This window comes from Ammodytes marinus, assembly GCF_949987685.1.
Source record: "Ammodytes marinus genome assembly, chromosome: 22".
Lineage (NCBI taxonomy): Eukaryota > Metazoa > Chordata > Actinopteri > Uranoscopiformes > Ammodytidae > Ammodytes > Ammodytes marinus.
The window spans coordinates 8,848,559-8,870,317 of NC_137226.1; the positions used below are offsets into that span (position 1 = coordinate 8,848,559).

General features: G+C 40.0%; 1 protein-coding gene across 1 annotated transcript; it reads left to right on the plus strand.

Annotated features, from left to right (window-relative positions):
• The first annotated feature begins 699 nt into the window (after positions 1 to 699).
• Positions 700 to 19,822, plus strand: LOC307268555 (sodium- and chloride-dependent betaine transporter-like). Its single transcript, XM_080051230.1, has 16 exons — positions 700 to 760; positions 1,088 to 1,288; positions 1,681 to 1,815; positions 2,191 to 2,331; positions 2,478 to 2,598; positions 5,212 to 5,265; positions 6,073 to 6,202; positions 6,629 to 6,763; positions 8,800 to 8,903; positions 9,013 to 9,137; positions 9,717 to 9,829; positions 9,930 to 10,067; positions 11,669 to 11,771; positions 16,137 to 16,237; positions 16,672 to 16,818; positions 16,944 to 19,822. Exons 2-16 carry the CDS (start codon positions 1,099 to 1,101, stop codon positions 17,109 to 17,111), a joined length of 1,905 nt encoding a protein of 634 aa, XP_079907356.1. The 5' UTR covers positions 700 to 760; positions 1,088 to 1,098; the 3' UTR covers positions 17,112 to 19,822.
• The last annotated feature ends 1,937 nt before the right edge of the window (positions 19,823 to 21,759 follow it).

A 21,759-nucleotide genomic window follows, 5' to 3' on the forward strand; every position in this document is an offset into this window, starting at 1 on the left:
AGTTCCTCACGCACAGGACGTCAATACGTCAATGTAATTTAACTCCTCCCCCTCTGCTGGAGCATCGCTGCCCTGGGTTTGTCCTTTATAGGTCCATGGGTTTGTCCTGTCATGTTGAATCTTGTAGAAAATCGTTTTCCCCAGCAGACCAGCAGCAAATGAATTAAATTGTTAATGTATGATGAAGTTGTGAATAGATAGTAGCCTAGCCCTACTGGCATAAAGCGTTTGATGGAATAGAAGTAGACATATTCAGTGACTATGAATGTGTAGGATAATTGTCGAATTTTGTTTTTCTATTAGCTATGAAAAAAAAATAAACACAAAACAGTGGTGAAACGGTGGGAAGTAGGCTATGCTTACAAATCAAGTATTGTTTACTTTAACTTTATTTTATTGTAAGCAATTTTATGTCTACCATTCACAGAAAAATAGGCCTAGGCCTACTTCTGTTTCTATTTAAGTTTTTAAGTACAATAGAGACCGATTTACACATGAATAAGATAATCTGAGGCTACTTTAATGAGGTAGTATTTCACATTGTGGTGTTGCAACTGGTTCTTGTAATTTCGTCCACATGTGCATGCAACCTTTGCATGCACATGTGGACAGTGGGTGTGTTTTTGTATGGGTGGGTGTTTGGTATCCACACAGGACACACCCCTCTTTGCAAAAAAAAAAAAAAAAGAGAGGGATTTTCTTCAATCTTCTCTCAGCCAGTCGCAGAGTTGTATCAACATTGCCCGCTGCAAACTCACTGGTGAGTCAAAATGCATTCAAATCTCTTTTCAGAAGCAAGACAAATGTAATAACCCCATTATGTATTTTCTAAGAGTTGCAATTCTCAGCAGCAAGTTTGTAGATTACTTCTTTGAAGTCATTTGCAGTTAGGAAGCTTGGTTGTTTTGTCAGAGAGCCTCATTTGATTTGGTACTGACTTTACACACGACTTTACTGTACTGCACTGTATATTAGAACATTCAATTATCTGTGAAGGCTTCTTCTATGTCTGGATCATGTGAGTGTGACAACATTTCCACTCATGTGGTTTTTTTTTCTCCATATGCACCATCTGTGCATGTTACAGACTGAAGTAGCATGACTGAAGAAACAGCCACAGGGGCTCATCATGGGGACCCCGGGCCAGATAAAGGGATTCCTGAGGAGGGGGTCCAGCCGAGGGCTAAATGGGCAAATAAGATGGAGTTCTTGCTCTCCATGACTGGACAAGTCATTGGCCTTGGAACTGTTTGGCGTTTCCCCTATCTGTGCTACAAGAATGGAGGAAGTAAGCGACAGGGCTTGGCTATACAACATATGGGGGATAAGTATAGGGGGATTATATATACAGTATATTGTGTGTGTGTGTGTCTGTGTGTGTGTGTGTGTGTGTGTATGTGTTCATGTGCACAAGAAAGGTTTCCACTGTTGTTATAATAGGGATTTCAAAACATGCCATTACCACTTATTAATCTACAGTGCCTATGTTCGAATCTCAAGAAGAAAAACATTGTTGCATAATTCATTAAGATTTCTCCCAAGCATCATGGGACATTGTGTTATCACACTATAATTTTGCTCACAACTAATCATCCCTGCCATACCATTTACATAATCGACATATAAGTATCAACATTTTAGTTGTGCATGGGTACCTTCATGGCTAATTTACGTTTGCAGGTGTCTTCTTCGTCCCTTACGTGTTGTGCTCCCTGTTCTGCGGCGTTCCCTTGTTCTTCCTGGAGACGGCGTTGGGCCAGTACACTGGCGAGGGCGGAGTGACCGCCTGGAGGAAGATATGCCCAATGTTCGAGGGTAAAAACAAAGGCTCAGAGATACTATTTTTCTTTGTCGAAGTTAGTAAGTTGACAAGCAGGAAATATAAAGAAGAAATATAGCCGGTGTGTGTGCTGGTAAACACTACTTTCAAAAGATATGAAATGTTTCCAAAAACATTCAGTGCTTTTTTCCAGATCCTGCTGAACAAAATAACAATTATTATAATTGTTTGCCTTTTTTAAACATTCTACACTTGTAGGCCTAGTATTCAACATGAACAGAAGTTCAGGAGCCATGGCCCCTTTAACAAAAGCTGCCTTGTGCATTCGCTGCCGACCTCATTTTCCCCAATTATCTTGATTTCAAAAATAAACTTTCACTGACTGAAAACTCACTGTGTCTGTTGTGCAGGGGTGGGGATTGCAGGCCAAGTGATTGTGACGTACCTGAACATCTATTACATCGTGATTTTTGCCTGGGCTTTTTTCTACCTCTTTCAATCCTTCAAAAATCCTCTGCCCTGGTCTACGTGTGACAACGCCTGGAACACTGGTGAGCCGTGCTGTGTTTCTGCGTATGATTAGCGGTGTGCTCATTGTTTTTTCTCACGGACCTCAAGAGGAATTATACATTCTGTCATTGTTACTATTGCAACACCCAGCTCACCCTCCTTTTTTCTCTTCCCCTCAATCTCTTAGACTCATGCCACGGTCGCCTTAGCATCTTTGCCAACCCCCATTTGTTTCAACCTGACGCCAACTGGTCCTTCCTAAACAACATCACCATACCTACAGACTACTATGATAACCCCTCTATCATGTAAGTTTATATATTGTTTATTACCATGTCGAACTATCACACCGTTTTCATATTTATGTGATGGATGAAAAAGACTCAATAAGATTGATACCATGGAATCGGTCTTGGCTTCCATAGATGCAGCAGCTTTGGGACACACACACACACACACACACACACACACACACACACACACACACACACACACACACACACACACACACACACACACACACACACACACACACACACACACTTTTGTGGTTGTTCAGAGCATAATTATTATTGCATCTGTTTCTGTAATAAAAAAACACTATTAATTTGTACCTTGGGAGATTTTTAGGGGTGAAAAGTTCTCCTGATTTTAATAGTTGTTGAAAAAACACGTGGGGTGTGAAATGGTAGGGGAATGCCAAAGTGTAGCAATAGTTTGACATTTTTGAGAAATGTGCTTATTTGCTCTCTTGCCGTTAAAGTTGGATAAGAAGTTTAACACCACTCTCGTACGGTAAATGTAAAGCTGTTTGACCACCAGCCAGTTAGCTTATCTTAACATAATAACTGAAAACAGGGGAAAAAACAGGAAATAGGCTGATCTATTGTTTTTAGGTTCTTTCAAACACAAAATCAAATATCAATATCCTCATAGCCAGAGCCGGCCCAAGAATATGATTAGGGGGCCCCTCTCCAATCGTAGCGCTGCCCAAATGTATTGCCTGTTGTTAAATGTTATCCACACACACAGTGTTCTCTGCTAGTGCATCCAATGTTGAGCTGGGTGAAAATATATGAAAGCCGAGATCCCGACCCTGCTAGGGAGGTCCGGGGATATACCCCCCCGGGAATTATTTTTTAAAGTTTTTAAAGTGAAATGCATGAATCTGGTGCACTTTGAGAGAAAAATTCAGAGGCCAAATCTGAGAAGATAAACTGATTCAATTATTAGGCTATTAATTATCTAGAACAAAACATTGTATCCCTTGTTTGTATGATGACTTACATTTGCATAATATGATGTCAATATCAAACACACAAACTAAAAAAAAAAAAAAAAAAAAAAAAAAAAAAAAAATGGATGGGCCCCCCCTGATGGTCGGGGGCCCCAAGCAACCGCTTAGTTCGCTTATGCCTCGGGCCGGCTCTGCTCATAGCAATCAACCCTTAAAAAAACCCAGTGTCCATTGGGCAGTAATGTTCCAGACTTTTTCTTCATCAGAGTAATACAAATGTCTTTGCTAACTTCAAGCAAGACAGTGAGTAATTGCATTTTTAATAATAATTACGTAAAAACAGTAATAGTACCCTTCTTTACACATAACTGAATAGTTATCTGTGTGAGGCTGTTCACAAAATGATATAATATATACAGTATATATATATATATATATATATATATATATATATAGTTATTAGCTGTAATGAAAATAACTGAGGTAAAGCCTGGCCTAAGCTAAAACTAAGGCTAAGCATTGTTTAGAATTATTAGGGGAAGGTGGGGTGATTTGTGCGTTTTGGAAGTTGCAAAACCCCTTTTTTCTAGAAAACCGTGGAAGAAATTGGAAATGTGACCACATATTTAAGAAGAGCCATCCATTTGACTCATCCTGTAAAGAAGGGAGACACAAGGAATAAGATATAAGCACATTTAAGCTCAAAAAACTGTGTTTTGCCTTTCAAAGTAAAATTTCCATGATCAAGGTTTTTTGATTATTGTGTCTGAACAATTATAGACACGTTTGAAAACATTTGACACATGTTTTAGTGCTTTGGTATGCTACACTTTGAGTCTATATAGTTAGCACAATGTCAACCCTAAATTGCTGCATCATGCCTATTATCCAAAATTCTGGGGATGGGGTGATTTGTGCGCAAGGGCCTGGGGGAGTTATAAGTAAGTAAGTAAGTAAAATGTATTTATAAAAGCACATTTATGACAGTTTGCACTGTCCAAAGTGCTGTACATAGTGCATTCAGTAGGTAAACAATGAAGGTACAATAACAATAACCAAAATAAAAGACGTAAAGCCCATACATCCACATAAACACATATAGTAGTGCAGAGGTAAGATAGTTAATGGGGAGGAAACACCAGGGTGTACATATGGGTTTTGAGCCTTGATTTAAAGGCAGAAATGTAGGGGGAATCACATTTGTCAGGTGGCAGTTGGTTCCACAAGCACGGAGCAACTAGTGCAAAGTACATTTCTGAGAGTTGTGCCAGTGGCATGGCTGTATACGCTGGTCACCAAAAGAAAGTGATTGTCTACAGTAGCTCAGAAGAGAGTGACATCTCAATTCCACTTAACGACACCACTGATGAGAGTTCAGATGGCCAGAAAGATGATGATGGTGACTTTGTCATTGTGACACAATGACGCACAAATCACCCCACGTAGTGGGGTGATTTGTGCGTCAAGACAACTTTTTTTCCGAAAGCTATATTTCTTAAACAGTTTATTCCAGATCCAAAGTTTTTATTGCCAGGGATGCACAACATCCTGAAATATATGTACATATTTGAGTTGGAGACATAACTGTCAAGGCCTCACTTTAAAATCACTTTGAGTAAAAAGTTGCACAAATCACCCCACCTTCCCCTATATGGTTTCAACTTTGGTTGTATTTTTTTTCTAGTAATGGTAACCATTCTCTCCTGGAAGAAACTTCATCAGAAAACGAGTTCTGGATGTGAGTATACACACACACACACATACACACACACACACACACACACACACACACACACACACACACACACACACACACACACACACACACACACACACACACACACACACACACACACATGTCTTTGACAGTTAAATTGATTCTCCCCAGTGTGCTCGTCTCTGGGAGAAATTTTCCTCAGCAATGTATCTTATCACGGTGTCTACAGAAGGTGAACCGAGGTCGTCCAAACACAACACTGAAAATGAGCGCATTACATTCCTCAGAATGACCGGTGGCAACGCCTTCCAACTTTGATCAAAAGTTGTTTGTCTCTTTATTTTTCCCCCTCAATTTTACATAAATGTTGAAACAGGGCTGCGACTCTTCACATGACAACCGCCTGATTTTGTGAGAACAGAAATTGTTGGGAAAATGGGAAATCACTCAGTTTTATTTATACAATATGTACTCTTTTCCTGCTGCTTGATTAATATGCTGAAACCATCCAACATAAACTAAAGACAGCTGTATTTAAACATCTCTTTTTGTGATGCAGATGTTTTTCCTTTTTGTCTAACAGTATCACGGACATTCACTAAAACGTAAATATGACTTTTAATGCATTCTCCTCATGCTTTTAAATAATGACACATTTGCGGTGGGTCATGTTTGCTGTGGGAGAAAGCATTTAAAAGAGGAAACAATGTGTGTTTGTATGCATTGCACATCCACATCCATGTATCCGTTTCTCTGCACGTCATTTGGAGAGCATATTGTCGTATACACTGTGTTTGTTGCTTACGTGTCTGAACTTTTTCCACGCAGTCGCCGCGTGTTACGAGTGTCAGACAACATGTCCGTAGCTAATGTACACTGGGACCTGGCTTTGTGTCTCCTGCTCGCCTGGGTTATATGTTACTTCTGCATCTTTAAGGGGATCAAGACCACAGGGAAGGTGAGTACTGCTTTAGCTTACACATTGACTACTTTCCCTGATAGAGTGTTTTTGGCTTTTTTTCTATGCTTGTCGTTTTTGGGGTATGAGTCTAGTTTCACAAACATTTACTCCAGCAGCCAAAGGACCAGATTTGTCCCTTAATAATTGGTGGAGACCAAAAACAGAACTTAAAGTTCTTAAGAGTCGGCAAGTGGCAAGAAACACAATTACGAATGTATGCTAATGTTTTTAACTCCACGTGCAACCGCTAACACATTTGACACATCAACTTTATTTGGCATTCATACGTCAGTCGTGTTTATTCTTTCCCGCTGTTCCCAGATGACAGAAAAGATTACTTATTTCAGGGGGAAATGCTAAGAGCAAGTGTTTGTGTGCAAACGTGCAATCATAACCCAGCTTCTTTTTTTGTTGTGATTGTAGGCCGTGTACTTCACTGCCACATTCCCCTACCTGCTGCTTTTCATCCTGTTCATTCGCGGAGTGTCACTCCCAGGAGCAGGGGACGGACTGGCTTATTACCTCACACCGGACTTCAGTAAGATTGCCGATCCAAATGTAAGAACTCATTGTCATGATCCACTGTGCTTGTAACAATGTTTTGCATTTGACAAACAACATTACGAAACCCAATGCCCAACACTCAATACTTCTCTCTCCCTCCTGTTAGATTCTTCTTAGTCTTCTAACAGGACAAATACAATTTCCTGTTATTTAACCCCCTAGTCACCCCATTCACTTTGCCTGGGCTCTTGTTTACGCTCCAGAGGCAAGAGTCTTAACAAGAAAAGCAAACGGAGATCCAAATACGGCGAGAAGTATGTCAAAGAATGCTTTCCGCTTGAGTATACTATCTAAACATAGTCAGTCAAGATTATTAGCTGTGCTCTCTGTAGGGAATCCTTTGCACATTATGAGGGTATTTTGACCTTATAAAAAAAAGTCAATATGCCTCACTTTAAGCTGCAGCCAAAGTCAGTAACCTATACCATCGTTGCAAATTGTTGTGTTTTATGTACATAAAAAAGCAAGCACCCTGTATTGCATTCGTACAGCAGTTCTGGTATCTACTTAGTTTACTGATGGCATTCTTTTCAATTTGAACAGGGAAGGGAGAAAAACAGAGGCTGAATTCACAATCACTTGGCATGCTCTTGCACAATGCCATCATCTGTTTTTTTTGCCTCTGCTTCTCTCTCTCTTCCCCTCTCGCTTCCTGTCTTCCTCTTAACACTTCACAGCATGGTTCTCAGCTCCAGGGTTCAAGTGGGATCTCTGGGGGGGTTAAGCCTTTGGGTTGCGTGCTGGTGGATGTGTGTCATTTCCTCATCTTCTGCAGGCATGAGAATGTATGTTCATGAATGTGTTGGCCCAAGCATTCCTTTGAGTGGTGATCCTATGTGACAGACCAGTACGGGGCCCCTCACACTTGTTGTTTATTTTGGCACACTTTCTTTCCCAGTGTTTGTCTATTCTGACTAGATTCCTGTGTTGCTCAACTCATCTGGATGCATCTCAACTTTTCCAATTAGAGTTGAAGGTGGAGTCAGGAATTCTGGAGAACGGCTGTTGTCCAAATCAGTGAATATCTCCTCACAATCTTTTTTCAAGTGCACACCCAGTATGGATAGGTAGCATTTCATGAGGAGATATTCACTGATATTGACAAAAAGTGACAAGCATAAAAACAAAACATGGAATTTGTCCGCCACTGAAAGAATCCCCTCCCCCTCAAAAAACAAACAAACAAAAAAACAAAAGATACCTAATAATTAAACTCAAACCATCGTGGGAATTCTAGTACCTAAACGTCAAAGAATGGAAAGGGGAGAAACTGTGAGAATGTCATTTTGAAATGAGGTGGAATGCATGTGGTGAAAGCATTGGTCAGAGAGTAGAGCTGTGCAATGCCAGATGCTGTTAAGCAACGGGTCTGTTTCTAATGAGTCTTGCTTTTTGTCCTAATCCGAGTTCTGGCCTGCTGCATCTGGGTTCTGTTGAATGTGTGCCTGTGTCTCTGGGCACATGTTTGTAGGGACGTGACAGTTCCCTCTTTGTCCGGTGTCAAGATGTGAAGATCCTTTGCGACAGACTGAAGCTTCCATTTATGAACCCTATAGGCTGGGAACTGTGGGGCCAGACTTAGGGGGGCTGTTTATTGCTCTGGAGCCTTTCCAACTCTATATCCTTAAGTGGGCGAGACTTGCAGTGCTGCGAGGCTTCTAATGTTAACCAGATGCCCACCGAATGCAGGGCCACGCAGAAAGACATTCCTGTAAACGAACACCGCCTACGCTCATAAACCTGGATGCACACAACAAATTACAAATACAAATGCACTCTCGCCCACATCATGTGAATGAATCCACTATCTATGGAATGAATAGATGCAGGAACAAAAAAAGGGATTACATGAGGTACAAGTCAGCACACGATCACAGGACCTGTTTGTCCTATCCTTGAAGCAAAGCAGTTTGGTGTCGTACATTTCTGGTTTACTGTTTATGACAAAAGGTTATTTGCTATTTTTCTGGAAGGAAATGATTTGTTGACCGGGTTATTTTAACAACTTTTTCTTCCCTCACCCACTGGAGATATGGACCGATGCATTGATGGAGGTGATCTTCTCCTTGGCCTTATGTCAGGGAGTACTGCCCGCTCTGGGAAGCTACAACAAGTACAACAACAACTGCTACAGGTCAGTGTCCTTACACACAGATGGGCCATCACATGTTTAGCTTTACATTCATGTGCTCTCTCTGAAAGTGCGTTCTTCTATTTTAATTTCAAACATGTGTATGTCGTAGGGATTGCATTGCAATATGCTGTCTGAACTTCGCCACCAGTATCTTTGCTGGTTTTGCTGTGTTCTCGGTGCTGGGATTTATGGCTCGGCAACTGGACCTGCCGATTGGTGAGGTCGCTACCGCTGGTGAGTTAACTATTCCCTTTTGAGAATCTGCATCCTTTACTCAGAGACATCTCAAATCAGCTGCTGTTAATTTTTTTTTATTGTTGTTGGGCTGCAACTACCCTTTTCTCTCTATATCAATTGAATTAAATGAAAACTTGGCTATCAAAAGTTTTGTCAATTCATTTTCTATCGATTCCCCCAATCGATTAATAGTCTTATTGTTGCAGTTCTGATGCCCAGTAATTGTAACACTGGCAGTGGTGACAACGCTGTCCACAAGATGGCATCTCATGTTCACGTACAGTTTTACTTTTGTTTAAAAAATTTAAATAAAATGTCTGTCCTAGTTCCTTAGTCCTAGTTTTTTAGGGGAGGGGGAAAGCGCTACATATTTGCAGGAAAAAGTGCTATGCAACCATTAAACTGTTAAACTAAAGTCATTAGACGGTGGCTCCCATCCTGGGGATCGGGACCCCTCAAAGGGACACAAGAAGAATCTAAGGGGTCATAAAATGATTTAAGGGAATGGGATATAATGACAGGATTATTTTGTGCTTTAAAGGACTTCCCTTGCCTGCAATCATGTGCTTTCTACAGGTCCTAGTCTGGCCTTTATAGCCTTTGCGAAGGCTCTGTCCATGCTGCCTGGCGCCTGCTTCTGGAGCGTGCTCTTCTTCCTCATGATCCTCATCTTGGGCATCGACAATCAGGTATTCCAATGTAACTGCATCACATACAGTGTTTCAGCATTGTTGTTGTCGTTGAATTTACGAATAAACCGATTCCTTTTCAATTTCTGTCCTCGCCCAGTTTGTCAGAGTGGAGTGCCTGGCCACAGCCATCACAGACATGTTCCCCCGTCAGCTGAGGAGGCCGGGGCGCAGAGAGCTACTGGTACTGGTCATCGCCGTCGTCTGTTTCCTATTTGGGCTTTCCCTGGTCACAGAGGTAAGCAGCAGAAACATCAAAGAGACACCTGATGTAAAACGCTACAAGGAGAGAGAGAGAAGATGCTGTTAGATACAATCTGAGGATAAAAATATATATATTTGGCTGTGTCAGCTGTGTAGATTAATGCTGTGTAAAGCAAGCACATCTTTATACTATCAGATGGACTTGCATGAAATTTGCCTCAGAAATGTTTTGTTCTTACAGGAAGAATTTCTATATTCTAACTTTTGTTATCCCATATAGCTTCTAAAATGAACACATATTCATACATTGGTTTCAAACACATTTTAATCATACGTTACACTTGTAACATATGCACTCATACAGTATATCGCAAACAGCATGGTAGCATGCTAATTAGCATTCAGCTCCAAAGGGTGTGGCTCACAGGAATGCGTGCATGGCTCTTAACTCTCACTCATGTCCATGAACAGATTCTCCATTATATTCAGTAGGTCTTATATAAAACATTTTAATCTTTTTTTTAAATGGAATAAGTATCATGAGTATATGTTTAAAAAATAAACATATATATTAAGGAAGTGAATTGTTAAAAGGTGATGCCTTGATGAATACCCTGTGTTCCACCCTTAATATACTATAGACCAGGTTTTAAAGCAGCTCCGAGTAACATTTAAATATCTTTTAAACAGCCTCATGTTTCCTCTCATAATCATAAATTACCTTTAACAGCAAACGAGACCATCAGTGCAAAGAAAGACGTTTTTATATAGTTTTTATTACTGCTTTTGGTCTGGTCGTACACCCAGTCCGATTTTCGGTTCGCTCGTTCAGGCTCTATGGTCACATATCCGTATTGGTCGCAGATTTCAGTGTGGCGCTGCAAGGCGATTTGAGAAGCCTATCCCTCCAGGTGAGGGAAGGGGAGCGGTAGCCTTGTTTGAGACAGTTATTTGTCGTCATAATGGCTGATAACAGGGCTGAACCATCAAAGAAAAAAAAGAAAATTCAATGAAGAAAAGCTAAAAGGGAGAATGATAGGCGGGCGGGAGGGCGTTGCCAAGCAACGTATATACACAATTTCACGGGAGCGAATTAGACTGCAGTGTTTACTCCTAAATGAGTGAGCGGTAGCCTACTAAAACAAAGTTTACTTTGCCTCACCAGCATCATCAGATGACCATTATTCATCTGAAATAGTCAATATTTACAACAACATAAACACATTACCTCATCGTGATCCATACTAACTGCCGTCTCTCGTTCATTCGCTTTGTGTGAGGACACGGACTCTTTCAGCTCTGTGAGAGGTGACACTGCATCAACTCAGTGCAATCAGGTGTATGTGTGTAGCACTAACTGGCATTAGTTCATGCTGTGTCACTAACCACTCTCACAGAGCTGAAAAGAGTCCGGTGTCCTCACACTTTCAACACACGGACATGCACTATATTGCTTCCTGATCATTTGAATCTTGCACGCCCGGCACGCGCTAGAAAACAGCGTCGTAAAAATACTACCGCTTTTGTCCAAAGGGGCCGCCAATGTGCCATGTTACTCGTAGTGGCTTTAAAGGGTTCAATTCCATGATGTAAGTCAAATAAGGGAGTGTCATTTTTCATCTTCTTCTGTTTCAGGGAGGGATCGTCCTCTTTACGTTGATAGCAAACTACGGTGGTAGTGAAATCCCTCTCCTCTTCATTGCCTTGTTTGAGACCGTTGTCATTGCCTGGGTGTATGGTAAGTCAGGCCGTTATCACTACACTACATCTACAATATGGCTCTTCACTGCAGCTCCTCAATACACCTGAAGCGTTCTGCTTTTAGTTACACACAGCTACCATATGGGACTTCATTATATTTCTTGTGTTCGGCAATTTTCTGTCAGCGGCATTAGTTTCAACTGACTTTATCTGTATAATCTTTTAATCTGTAAGAAACCATGCCTCTGATAAATACTCCTTTTTTGTTTTTTATCCTGAGTAACAGTAGCCTGGTCCTACCAGACCAATTTACTTTATTTCATTTGTACAGAAGGTCTGGAATCGCTCAATTGACAAACGTAAACTCACTTGAAGGCGGGTGTCTGTTGAAGTTTAAAACTATTGGATGCCACTCTGGATCTGCCAACCAATCGCATAACGTTTGGTTGTGACGTCATGCGCCGGCTTTTGACTACAACTGAAACTGCCACACAACCTCAATTCATTCATTCATTCATTCATTTTTATTTTGGTTTTTGTGTCCTGCACTCAAAGTGCCCAACCCTCATGGGTTTATAGGACACCATCACATACTACATTACAATCAAAATACAGAATATTGTACAGCTGGGTCTCTGAACAACATACTTCTTCTTCTCTCCCAGGCTTTACAGAGAAAGGTTGCAACATAGAAGGTTCCCTTTTTAAAACACAACTCAAGTTTTTCATAGTCGTCGAACCAAAAGAAATCAGCATAAATGGAAGACATCGTAGTAAACAATACATCCCTCAAATCATCATAAACTGGGCAATAAAACATAAAATGAATCTCATTCTCAATCTCCCTGAGGTCACACATCAAACAGAGCCTGTCTGCCTCTGGAGTATCATTGAACCTCCCAGTCTCCAGCGCTAGTGGTTGTGTTCCTGAGCGTAACTGTGCACACAACGATCTTTTGCCTTTACTTAAATTATAATTTACATAGGGTTCTAAGCTGTAACTATCTTTTATTAAACAATATGTTCTTAATTTTGGTTTGTCCCATATGTTAACTGACCATTTATCTTTGAACCTATGAAACATGGCGCTCCTTATGTCTTGAATGTTGCAAAGTAATCTATTCTGGAAAACATAAGATAAATTGTGTGTATAAAACAAAGATTTTAGCTCCTTTGCCCAGGGATGACATTGAGACACATCCCATAAAAAAGTCTTCTTAGTGAGCCTCTGATCAGACATCTTCACAAACCTATTCCAGAGTCTAAGCATTTCACATTTATGTCTGATGTTGGGTGGTACCCATCCCATATCTCCACACACAGCCAGAACTGATGTCCGTTTATGGACTCCCAAGAAAGAGCGAATCGCTCTATAATGCACCATATTTGAACCCGATTGTTCAGGGAAGCCCCACACACCAGAAGCATAATCTGACACAGGGCATACACATGAGTTGTACAATTGTGTATAGACGTGGAACCCTAAGTTATTGCACCCTTTAACCTTGTTTAGTACAGATCCCAGTGCTCTACCTGCTGACTGCGCCAGGACATTAACGCCATCTTTAAATGTCATGTGCTCATCCAATGTTAAACCGAGATATTTGTACTGATCAGTGTATGTCAAAGCAATTGGACCCAGAGAAAAAGAAAAATAACTTCTCTTCTGGGGCTTTTGTCTAAAATGTACTATTTGAGATTTATCCTGGTTTACCACTACTCTCCATTTCCAGCACCATTCTGCAACAATGTTCAACATAATCTGTAAATCTTCTTCACAATCAGCAAGCAAGACTATATCATCGGCATATAATACAATATTAATGATTTGGTCATCAACTTTCACTCCAACTGACGTGGCTTTAATCAAAATTGCTAAATCGTTAACAAAAACAGAGAACAATGTTGGGGACAATACATCTCCTTGCTTTACACCAAACTGTTGGGGAAACCATCCAGTTGTATATGTATTAACTTGAACACAAGCAGCAGGTGCTTGATACAGAGACTTTATGGCATGATAAAATTTTCCGTTAACTCCTGCTTTTAACAGCTTATATAAAAGCATTTCCCTGTTGATCCAATCAAACGCCTTCTTGAAATCAATAAAACAAACAAAAGTAGATCTATTCATTTTAGTTCTTGAACGAAGGATAGAAGAGATTACATAAATGTGGTCAATACATGATCTGCCCTTTCTAAATCCATTTTGTTCATCCACAAGTACTCCAGTCCTTTCAAGATGGTCTACAAGTCTACCATTCAGAATAGACGAGTATAATTTATACACACAACTAATCAGACTTATACCCCTATAATTAAGTGGAATTTTAGGATCATTTTTTGAGGATTTAGGGATTGGTTTGATAAAGGACTTATGCCACAGAGCCGGAATTATGCTACTATCAAAACAAAACTGGAAAAGTTCAAATAAAACATCAACATCATTGTTCTCAGCCACTCTCTCTGTTCGCTGATTGGACTGGCAGAAATCTGGCGGAGAAAACCCTGCGAATATATTGCGGACCCAGACTGGCTACTGAAGGGAAATGAAAATTGAGCAGAAGTATGGGCTGGCGGTGCAAGGCTAGAGTAACAGTTCATTTTTCTCTTAACATTGAATATTTATTTATTTATTTATTTATTTATTTATTTATTTATTTATTTATTTATTTATTTATTTATTTATTTATTTATTTATTTATTTATTTATTTATTTATTATTCTTTCGGACAATTCCACACAATACACAATTCTCTCTTGCAAATATTCATACATCATACTTTGTGTTGTCCGAAGGGAGACGGAAGAAGCCAAAGGCTTATCAGGTCCCGCCCCCATAAATATGATACATAGAAATGAATATTCCCCCCATTACTATTACATTACAAATGCACCACCACATACAATGTAGATATGCAGTACCTGTAGCAATAAGCACCACATAGAATCCATTTATCCATTTCATATACACCGGCCCGGGCCCTTTGCTCTGTTTGCAGAAGCTTTTATACATCTTTTTTTCTTATACTTTTTTGCTTTGACACCGCCTTCTGGCCATGCCCCAACTGCCTAAGATCAAAAACATATGCCGGACCTCAGCTTGAGTATATTTACAGTTTACAAGGAGTTGCAGTGAACTAATAGAAACCTTTTCATATTGCAAAGTTATTACATTTTCATTTAAAGTACATATCGCTTGTAAAAATACCACCTGTGTTCCTTTTTTAAGTGCAATAGTTGAAACTCCTAACACAAGAATATTGAGAACATGAGGTTTTTTCACTCTTCAAGGGCGACGAACAAACAGTCCTCTCAAAACTAGTTCATCCTACATCACAAGGTTGAGTGCTCCATCTACTGGACTAAAAGGATTAAGCACCAGCTTCTGCTGTTATGTCAGAAATCTCAAACTGATCTTTTATGCCTCACTCGTGCACTAACAGAGGAAATGTGATGGCTCTTTAAGGCCTTCCTAACTTTTTGTCCACATCTAATCTTCCATAGCCCAGTCTTCCTCTGCCATCACTTTGGATGAATCACCTGTGCTCGCACCACTTCCCACACCTTCATTATCAGCAGCAGCATTACTGGTTAAATTAGATTTGGGTAGAGAGCTCTTCTATTCTCATATTTGCTCTTTCCATGTCATCTCTCAGAGCAACTCGTAGCACATGTGTCTCTCGTAGAAGCTCACCCACTGACACGCTGACCCTGTGTGTGTTTTACATGAAGCTTCTGCGACTCTAAGAAGTGCATTTCCATTTCCCAAAAGAGTAATTTTACCGCAAACCGACGCAGAGTGAGATATCGACCGTATTTTCCCTCTACCCCGATACAAGTTGTTTAGCTGTTCATTTGGCTTCTCTGCCTCTTCGCAGTGAGCCCGTGTAATGTGTGGAAATGTTAACGAGGCTCCTCGCTTTTCCCCGTCAGTGTTTCATTTTGAGGGTTGATTGCTGTATCATTTAAGCTTCTGCTCTCCATAATTGGTTCGAAATGTTCTGATGTCTTGCATCTGTAGTATCAGAAATATATATTCTTTTTTGAAGGTGGAGACAGCGATTCCGGAGAACGCATGGTCGAAATCACTTTGTCAAAATCAGTGAATATCTTCTCACGATGTACTGTACTGTGTGTGTGAAAATAAAACTGAATGATTCAGACAACAAACGTTCTCCAGAATCGCTGACTGCACCTTTAATTATAGATGGTTTCAGGGTATAAGAAAAAACCTTTCCATCTGTATTTTGACAAACAAACAAAAAAAATCACAAAAACAAGGCGTCGCCATCTCATTGTGTCGGGCCTCATTTGTTTGAGAGTGTTTCCTGCAAAGACAAAGCGATTTTTTTCCTACTTTCTTTGGATCGACTTACACCTGCCCTCTGTGATTTTGCAGGTGCGGACCGTTTCTGTGATAACATTGAGGACATGATCGGGTACCGGCCTATCCCTGTGCTGAAATACTGCTGGCTCTTCATCACACCGCTCATCTGTGGAGTGAGTAGCTCTCACACACCTGCGTCATATCTCTCTACCTTGACTCATCTACTCTCTCCCCCTCTCTCTTCATGTGTATTTCCTCTCATGTTTTCATCTCTATTAATTATTTTCTACCTTATTCATGACGTCTGAACGCGGATCTTCTTACGCCCTTTTATCAGCCCTTGTCTCTGCTTCTTCCCAATTCCCCTTCTTTCATCTTTGACGGGTGTTTCATATATTTCATATTTTTGCCACATCACTAATTATGTTTGAGCTCTGATACGGGAAGGAAGCGGGGAGACTGCTGCCTTTACCTGAAAATTTGGACTCAAAACATGATCGTAACAAAATCAGAGAGTACAGCATATGAACAGGAGTCATTAAGTAAGGTAAAGGAGCACACCGGAGTTTTTAAAGGCTATATAACCTGACTCTTTCCTGTTCCCTAGGTCACACTGCTGGTATTCACCCCGCACTACTCTTCTATCAATGTGCATGGTTATGTGATCGGCGTCGGGGGTGTGGCATTTGGCAGCATACTCATGCTCATTCCACTGATGTGCATCCCTTTGTTCATTTTGATCACACTTTGCAAGGTGAGCGAACTCAAAAAGGTGTATTTGACCAATTTCAAATATAATTGAATGTTTGTTTTTCTCTCTCTCTGTTTCATTGCCAGAGGTTCTTGACAATGTTTCCTAACTTTACGTTTTTAAATCAGAATCCGGATAACATGACCACACCATCCGGCGATCTCCGTCAGGCCCGACCACACAAGCCGGTCCTCTCACTGTGTAAACGTGTCATCTTCAAGGCCCAGGGGCAGCCCAACAGGACGAGGGCCGAAAGAGCCGAAAAGGTTATGATGGAGGAGCACAGCGGGGTTTGATGGCCATGGGAAGACACTGACAGAACTAAAGCAAATGATGTTGCATTAATGTTCTTGTCAAATTGTAAAAATCTGTGACATCAAAAAACTTTATTTTTTTCAATCATATGCAAAGTTTTATAAAATGTTACACATTTTATTCAGGGAACCTCTCATGGTTTTTGTTGATGTGTTGGTCTCTAGCCTGTTTATAAAAATTATATTAATGAACAAGTAACATACAATGTACATTTTTGTATACACCTATAATCCCATATAATGTAATAGGATTATAAAAGTACTCCATTGATTTAAAAGTGCTCTCTTATAGTATGGGAATAGCCACTAGAGCCAAAACACTTCATACTTTACTCTTTTTTTCACCTGGTACAAACAATGGTGATAAACTTGGTGAATATAGATAAAAATACCAGTATGTACTATGTATATGCCATGGAGTTTATTCTGATGCTGTAAAATATTGATTACAGAGAGGATAAACATTCTATACGAGGTCAGGATGATCAGCTAGTCAGTTTTGTTAAAGAATCTCCTGCATTTTGTTTGGCAAGAAAACTGTTAAGTTTTTCCCCCTACATTCTGAAAAAAAGATAGATTAGGATGATACAAGATTTATACATGTGACAACAAATGTGTATGTGCGATGGGTGAACTTGCTGCATCATATTGCCAAGTTCATTCATCCGCATAATCCAAACTGGCATTCAATTAACAGCTGCCCCCCCCCCCCCCTCCACACACACCACCTCCACCGACAGCCACAAGTCCACACCCGATGACAAAGAATGGCCCTTTGCCCTGAGAAATTTTGGCCAAGTCTACCACTGGGTCAGAGGGGGGTCAAAGATTTCCTCGTCAGATTGACACTTTCCTTTTGAATTGTAATTAGAAGATAAAAATCAGTCACAGCAAGAGGTCAATTGGTAGTTTATGCTAATCGACCAATATGCCCCCAATTGTACACTGACGGCTGCCTGCTTAACTTTTGAGCTGCAGGTTGCCTGAGGGTGGTTATAGACCCATACGTTCCAGCATCCGCCTTTACATAATCAGCAACTGACCGACTGAAGAACTTGTTTCGATCCAGAGGTAGTTCAAGAGAGATAGAGTGGATTATAACTAACACTAGAACTAGAACACTTCCTTTGTCTTGTGTGGTTAACCCAATATTATTGATCGCCTATTTGAGTTTGTTTTTGTATTGGAAATTTTACAATAAAATGTTGTGAAAAAAAAAAGATTGGTTGCGTTCCGAATCGCATACTCTTTCTTTTTTCTATTCTACATACTACATCCGACGATAAAAATAATCTAGTTAGGATGCAGTAGGCATACTATTGGGACATACTTTATCTCTTATTTCATCATAACATTGCGCCTTGATCTTGCCTCTTGCTTTTATATCCGTCGCATCCCTATTTGTTTTCATATGGAGGCTTCGTCGATGTTACGTCACTTCACGTGCGCACTGGATTGTGGGTCAGAATTGCCCAAATAGGATGCACTTTTCAACACTAACAATCTTGGCCGCATGAAGTAGGACATCCGGGTACTTCTAACCATCCTAAATCTGGCCACAAGAATCGGGACATCCTAAATCTTTTTTCTACATACTATATAGTAGAAAGTATGCGATTTGGAACTCAACCATTGTCTAAATCCAAAGCAAGATGGCCAAACTTTTAGTCCCTAGTAAGGGTCAAATTCCACAAACACATAATCCTACATTTCCAATAATGCACCTGTGTTCAACTGTTTCCCTTTTAAAAACATACAAATATTTGATCGTAGACCTTTGGAAAAATCATAAACTAAAAAATCTAGGATAAAATAATAAATTGTCAGTGAGGTGAAGACATGAAATCACGTCTTAACATGATTCTGCTGCATAATTAGCTCAATTCACTAATGAGCTGGGATGTTCCTCCGTATTATACTGTGTCTTTGTATCCCCTTCCCTCTTTCCATCTCATAAAATACAAGGAATAAAGAAACAGGAGTGATGATGCTAACTCTGCTGGAGACAAAACGAAGATGGGCTTGTAAAAAAAAAAACGAGAGGGGACATTTTGTTTACTAGGTGAAACGTGGGAGGAAGATTTAGATTAAGACTGTAAATGGGTATAATCAGGGAGGTTCGGCTAACCTCTCAAACTACTGTATGCGAGATGATTGCATTCTCTATCTTGGTTTGTTGTCAATTGGTTTGTTTGAAGTTAATTTTCTTACAATGGATATGTTAGAATAAACATATCTTACATTTCACAAGTCATCTCTCCCCCCTCAATATTTTCACGTTTATTTAAATGGAAAATTGTCCATGGTTTTCTCTGTTTATTGAGTCAGTCAGAACATCCTCCATGTGATTGTATCTCTGTTGTACGAAAAAAATGCCTCAAGGTTGCATTAAACGCCTCATATGGTTTTGATTACAGTTATTATTATCAGAATGTTTTGATTGTAAAAATGATTGCATCACACATTTCTCAGGACCAACAGTCTTGACTTATGGTTACCGTTTACAGTGCAAGCTTATTTACACTGTAAAGAAAGTGAGCTGTTGTGATTCAGTATACTCTCTATTGCTTTTGTTTATCTTTTTTTTAAAATCTTTTAACATCAAATTAGTCCTCTCTGTTTCTTTCTGTGATGCAACATGAGCTCATATTGAATTCAGTATTTCAAATATCCTTTGTGTGGAAATATAATTATACACATTTTAAACCCCTCTTTTTCATGTAATAAAAAGGCACATAATAAAAGACTTGAGTAAATCAAATGATCAAATCATAGATTAACACAAATCATTTAAAGCAGGGACATGGTTATTCTGAAACCTTTTATTAAAGTTTTTTTTTTAATAATGACATGAAAACCGCAGCGGCTTTCTTCCTTCATGATCAAATGATGGATTTTCAACGGGCAGCGTGATATTATCATCGTCTCATTATAGCATGTGGCTGAATGGTAATTGTTATCTTGTCAGATAATTATTAATGCCTTAACCTGTACAGTATGTTATCTGATCAAAGGAAATTGAATGTTCAACTTCTCTTGTATTTCACAGTATCTGTCGTGGTCAAAACTGCAATGAAGCCAAAACACAATGAAGAGATTTACTATTGTCGACAGTTTTAATGGTTGCAAAAGTGAGATTTATATCATGTGGTGCTTCTTTGGTCATGTTTCAATCCGTTCTCTTTTTCTTGATGAAGTGCATAAAAAACAGCTAGATAGAAATGCACTTTGTCTGGAACTTTTCATACTTGACTTTGTGACTAGTGGGACGACATTGTCAGCGGGACATGGATCACTCTGTGTTGCATTGATGGCCGTCACTCCCTGCCTGTACATCTTCATCAGTGTTTAATGAAGCTTTTGATTGTTTGCTGCGCTCAGCAACGACTCCCACCGGGGACAAGAGAGGTGAGAGAAGGAGAATTGTCTGACCCGAATGTATCACGGGAACAGATTGCCAAAGTTCCACATGACTTATATATTGTAGTTTGCTACTTTTTATTTTTTAAATGTTTAATGGTGGCAGTATGTTGATGTAATTTATCGTGGGGCAAATTAAGTACTATGAATTTTAATACAATGGGTACATGACTCAGGAGGTAATGGTAGGAGAGCAGAATGAAATGGAGAAACAAGATGGTTGATGGATCTCAAATGAGGGAAATAGAACACACTCTGTCTGCAGCGAAGCCAATGAAACTCTTACTGGATTCCATGTATCAGGCACACAGTGAACAAATACATTTCAATGCCCTCTGTCACTTCTTTTATCTGATGCTCTCTCTCTCTGTTATTCTTTCCATCTCCAGTGATGGAACAATCTCCCTTGGTGTCTTGCAGTCATTTCCCCCTTTTTTATATGTATCTTTTCATCTCACGCTCATTTTATCTAGCCCCGGCCTCAACTGCCTGCGACATATCAACTTTGTTTCCATTTTTTAATCTCACCATCTCTACCTCACAACTCATATCTCTGTACCCTTTTCCCAGCAATCTTTGCAGTGCCTCCCTTGTCACCTTTCATCTTTTCACTTTCCCCTCTCTCATTAGCGTGCTGCTCCGTCCTCTGATGTGTGCCTTGCCCCCCGTTTGTCCTCAACCTGGGGGGAAATGTATGCGGCAACGCGTCCCGCTAATGCATTTCTGGATGAAAATGTTGGTGATATTAGCCTCCTATCTATGCATGCTAACCGCCTCTGGGTTTTCCTTGCTTTATAATAACCACCGCATTGATTCGCAGACACTGCAACACGTGCTGTGAATTAGAAAGGAAGTTCGCAAGGAGGCTTCAAAGGCAGCAGGTTGTCTTTTTCCTTTATTAATGCCATTGAGGCATTTTTTTCTTCTTTTCACACTAATAAACTGCATTTGAATATAATGCAAAAGCTTTAAGTTGTATTGACTGATGGTGACACAAGAGAAACAGATCTGGGATCACTAAAGTTATTAGGATGTACAGAATGTAATCGCCCGTACAAAATCTCACATCGATCCGTTCAATATTTGAGATATATCAGTCTGGACCAAAGTGGTAGTGGACCAACTAACTGACAGACCCACATTACTGCCCATGGGCTAAAAAAGCCTTTGGGGCTTTTTTTAATTGCACAGATCATTTATTCTTCGTGCC

What these genes read in the sequence shown, in the direction of transcription:
- LOC307268555 (XM_080051230.1), top strand. Translation starts at nt 1,099, where the DNA reads ATGACTGAAGAAACAGCCACAGGGGCTCATCATGGGGACCCCGGGCCA. An exon ending in TCAGAAAACGAGTTCTGGAT is followed by an intron (nt 5,266 to 6,072) that starts GTGAGTATACAC and finishes TTTTCCACGCAG; the next exon opens with TCGCCGCGTGTTACGAGTGT. An exon ending in TCACACCGCTCATCTGTGGA is followed by an intron (nt 16,238 to 16,671) that starts GTGAGTAGCTCT and finishes CCTGTTCCCTAG; the next exon opens with GTCACACTGCTGGTATTCAC.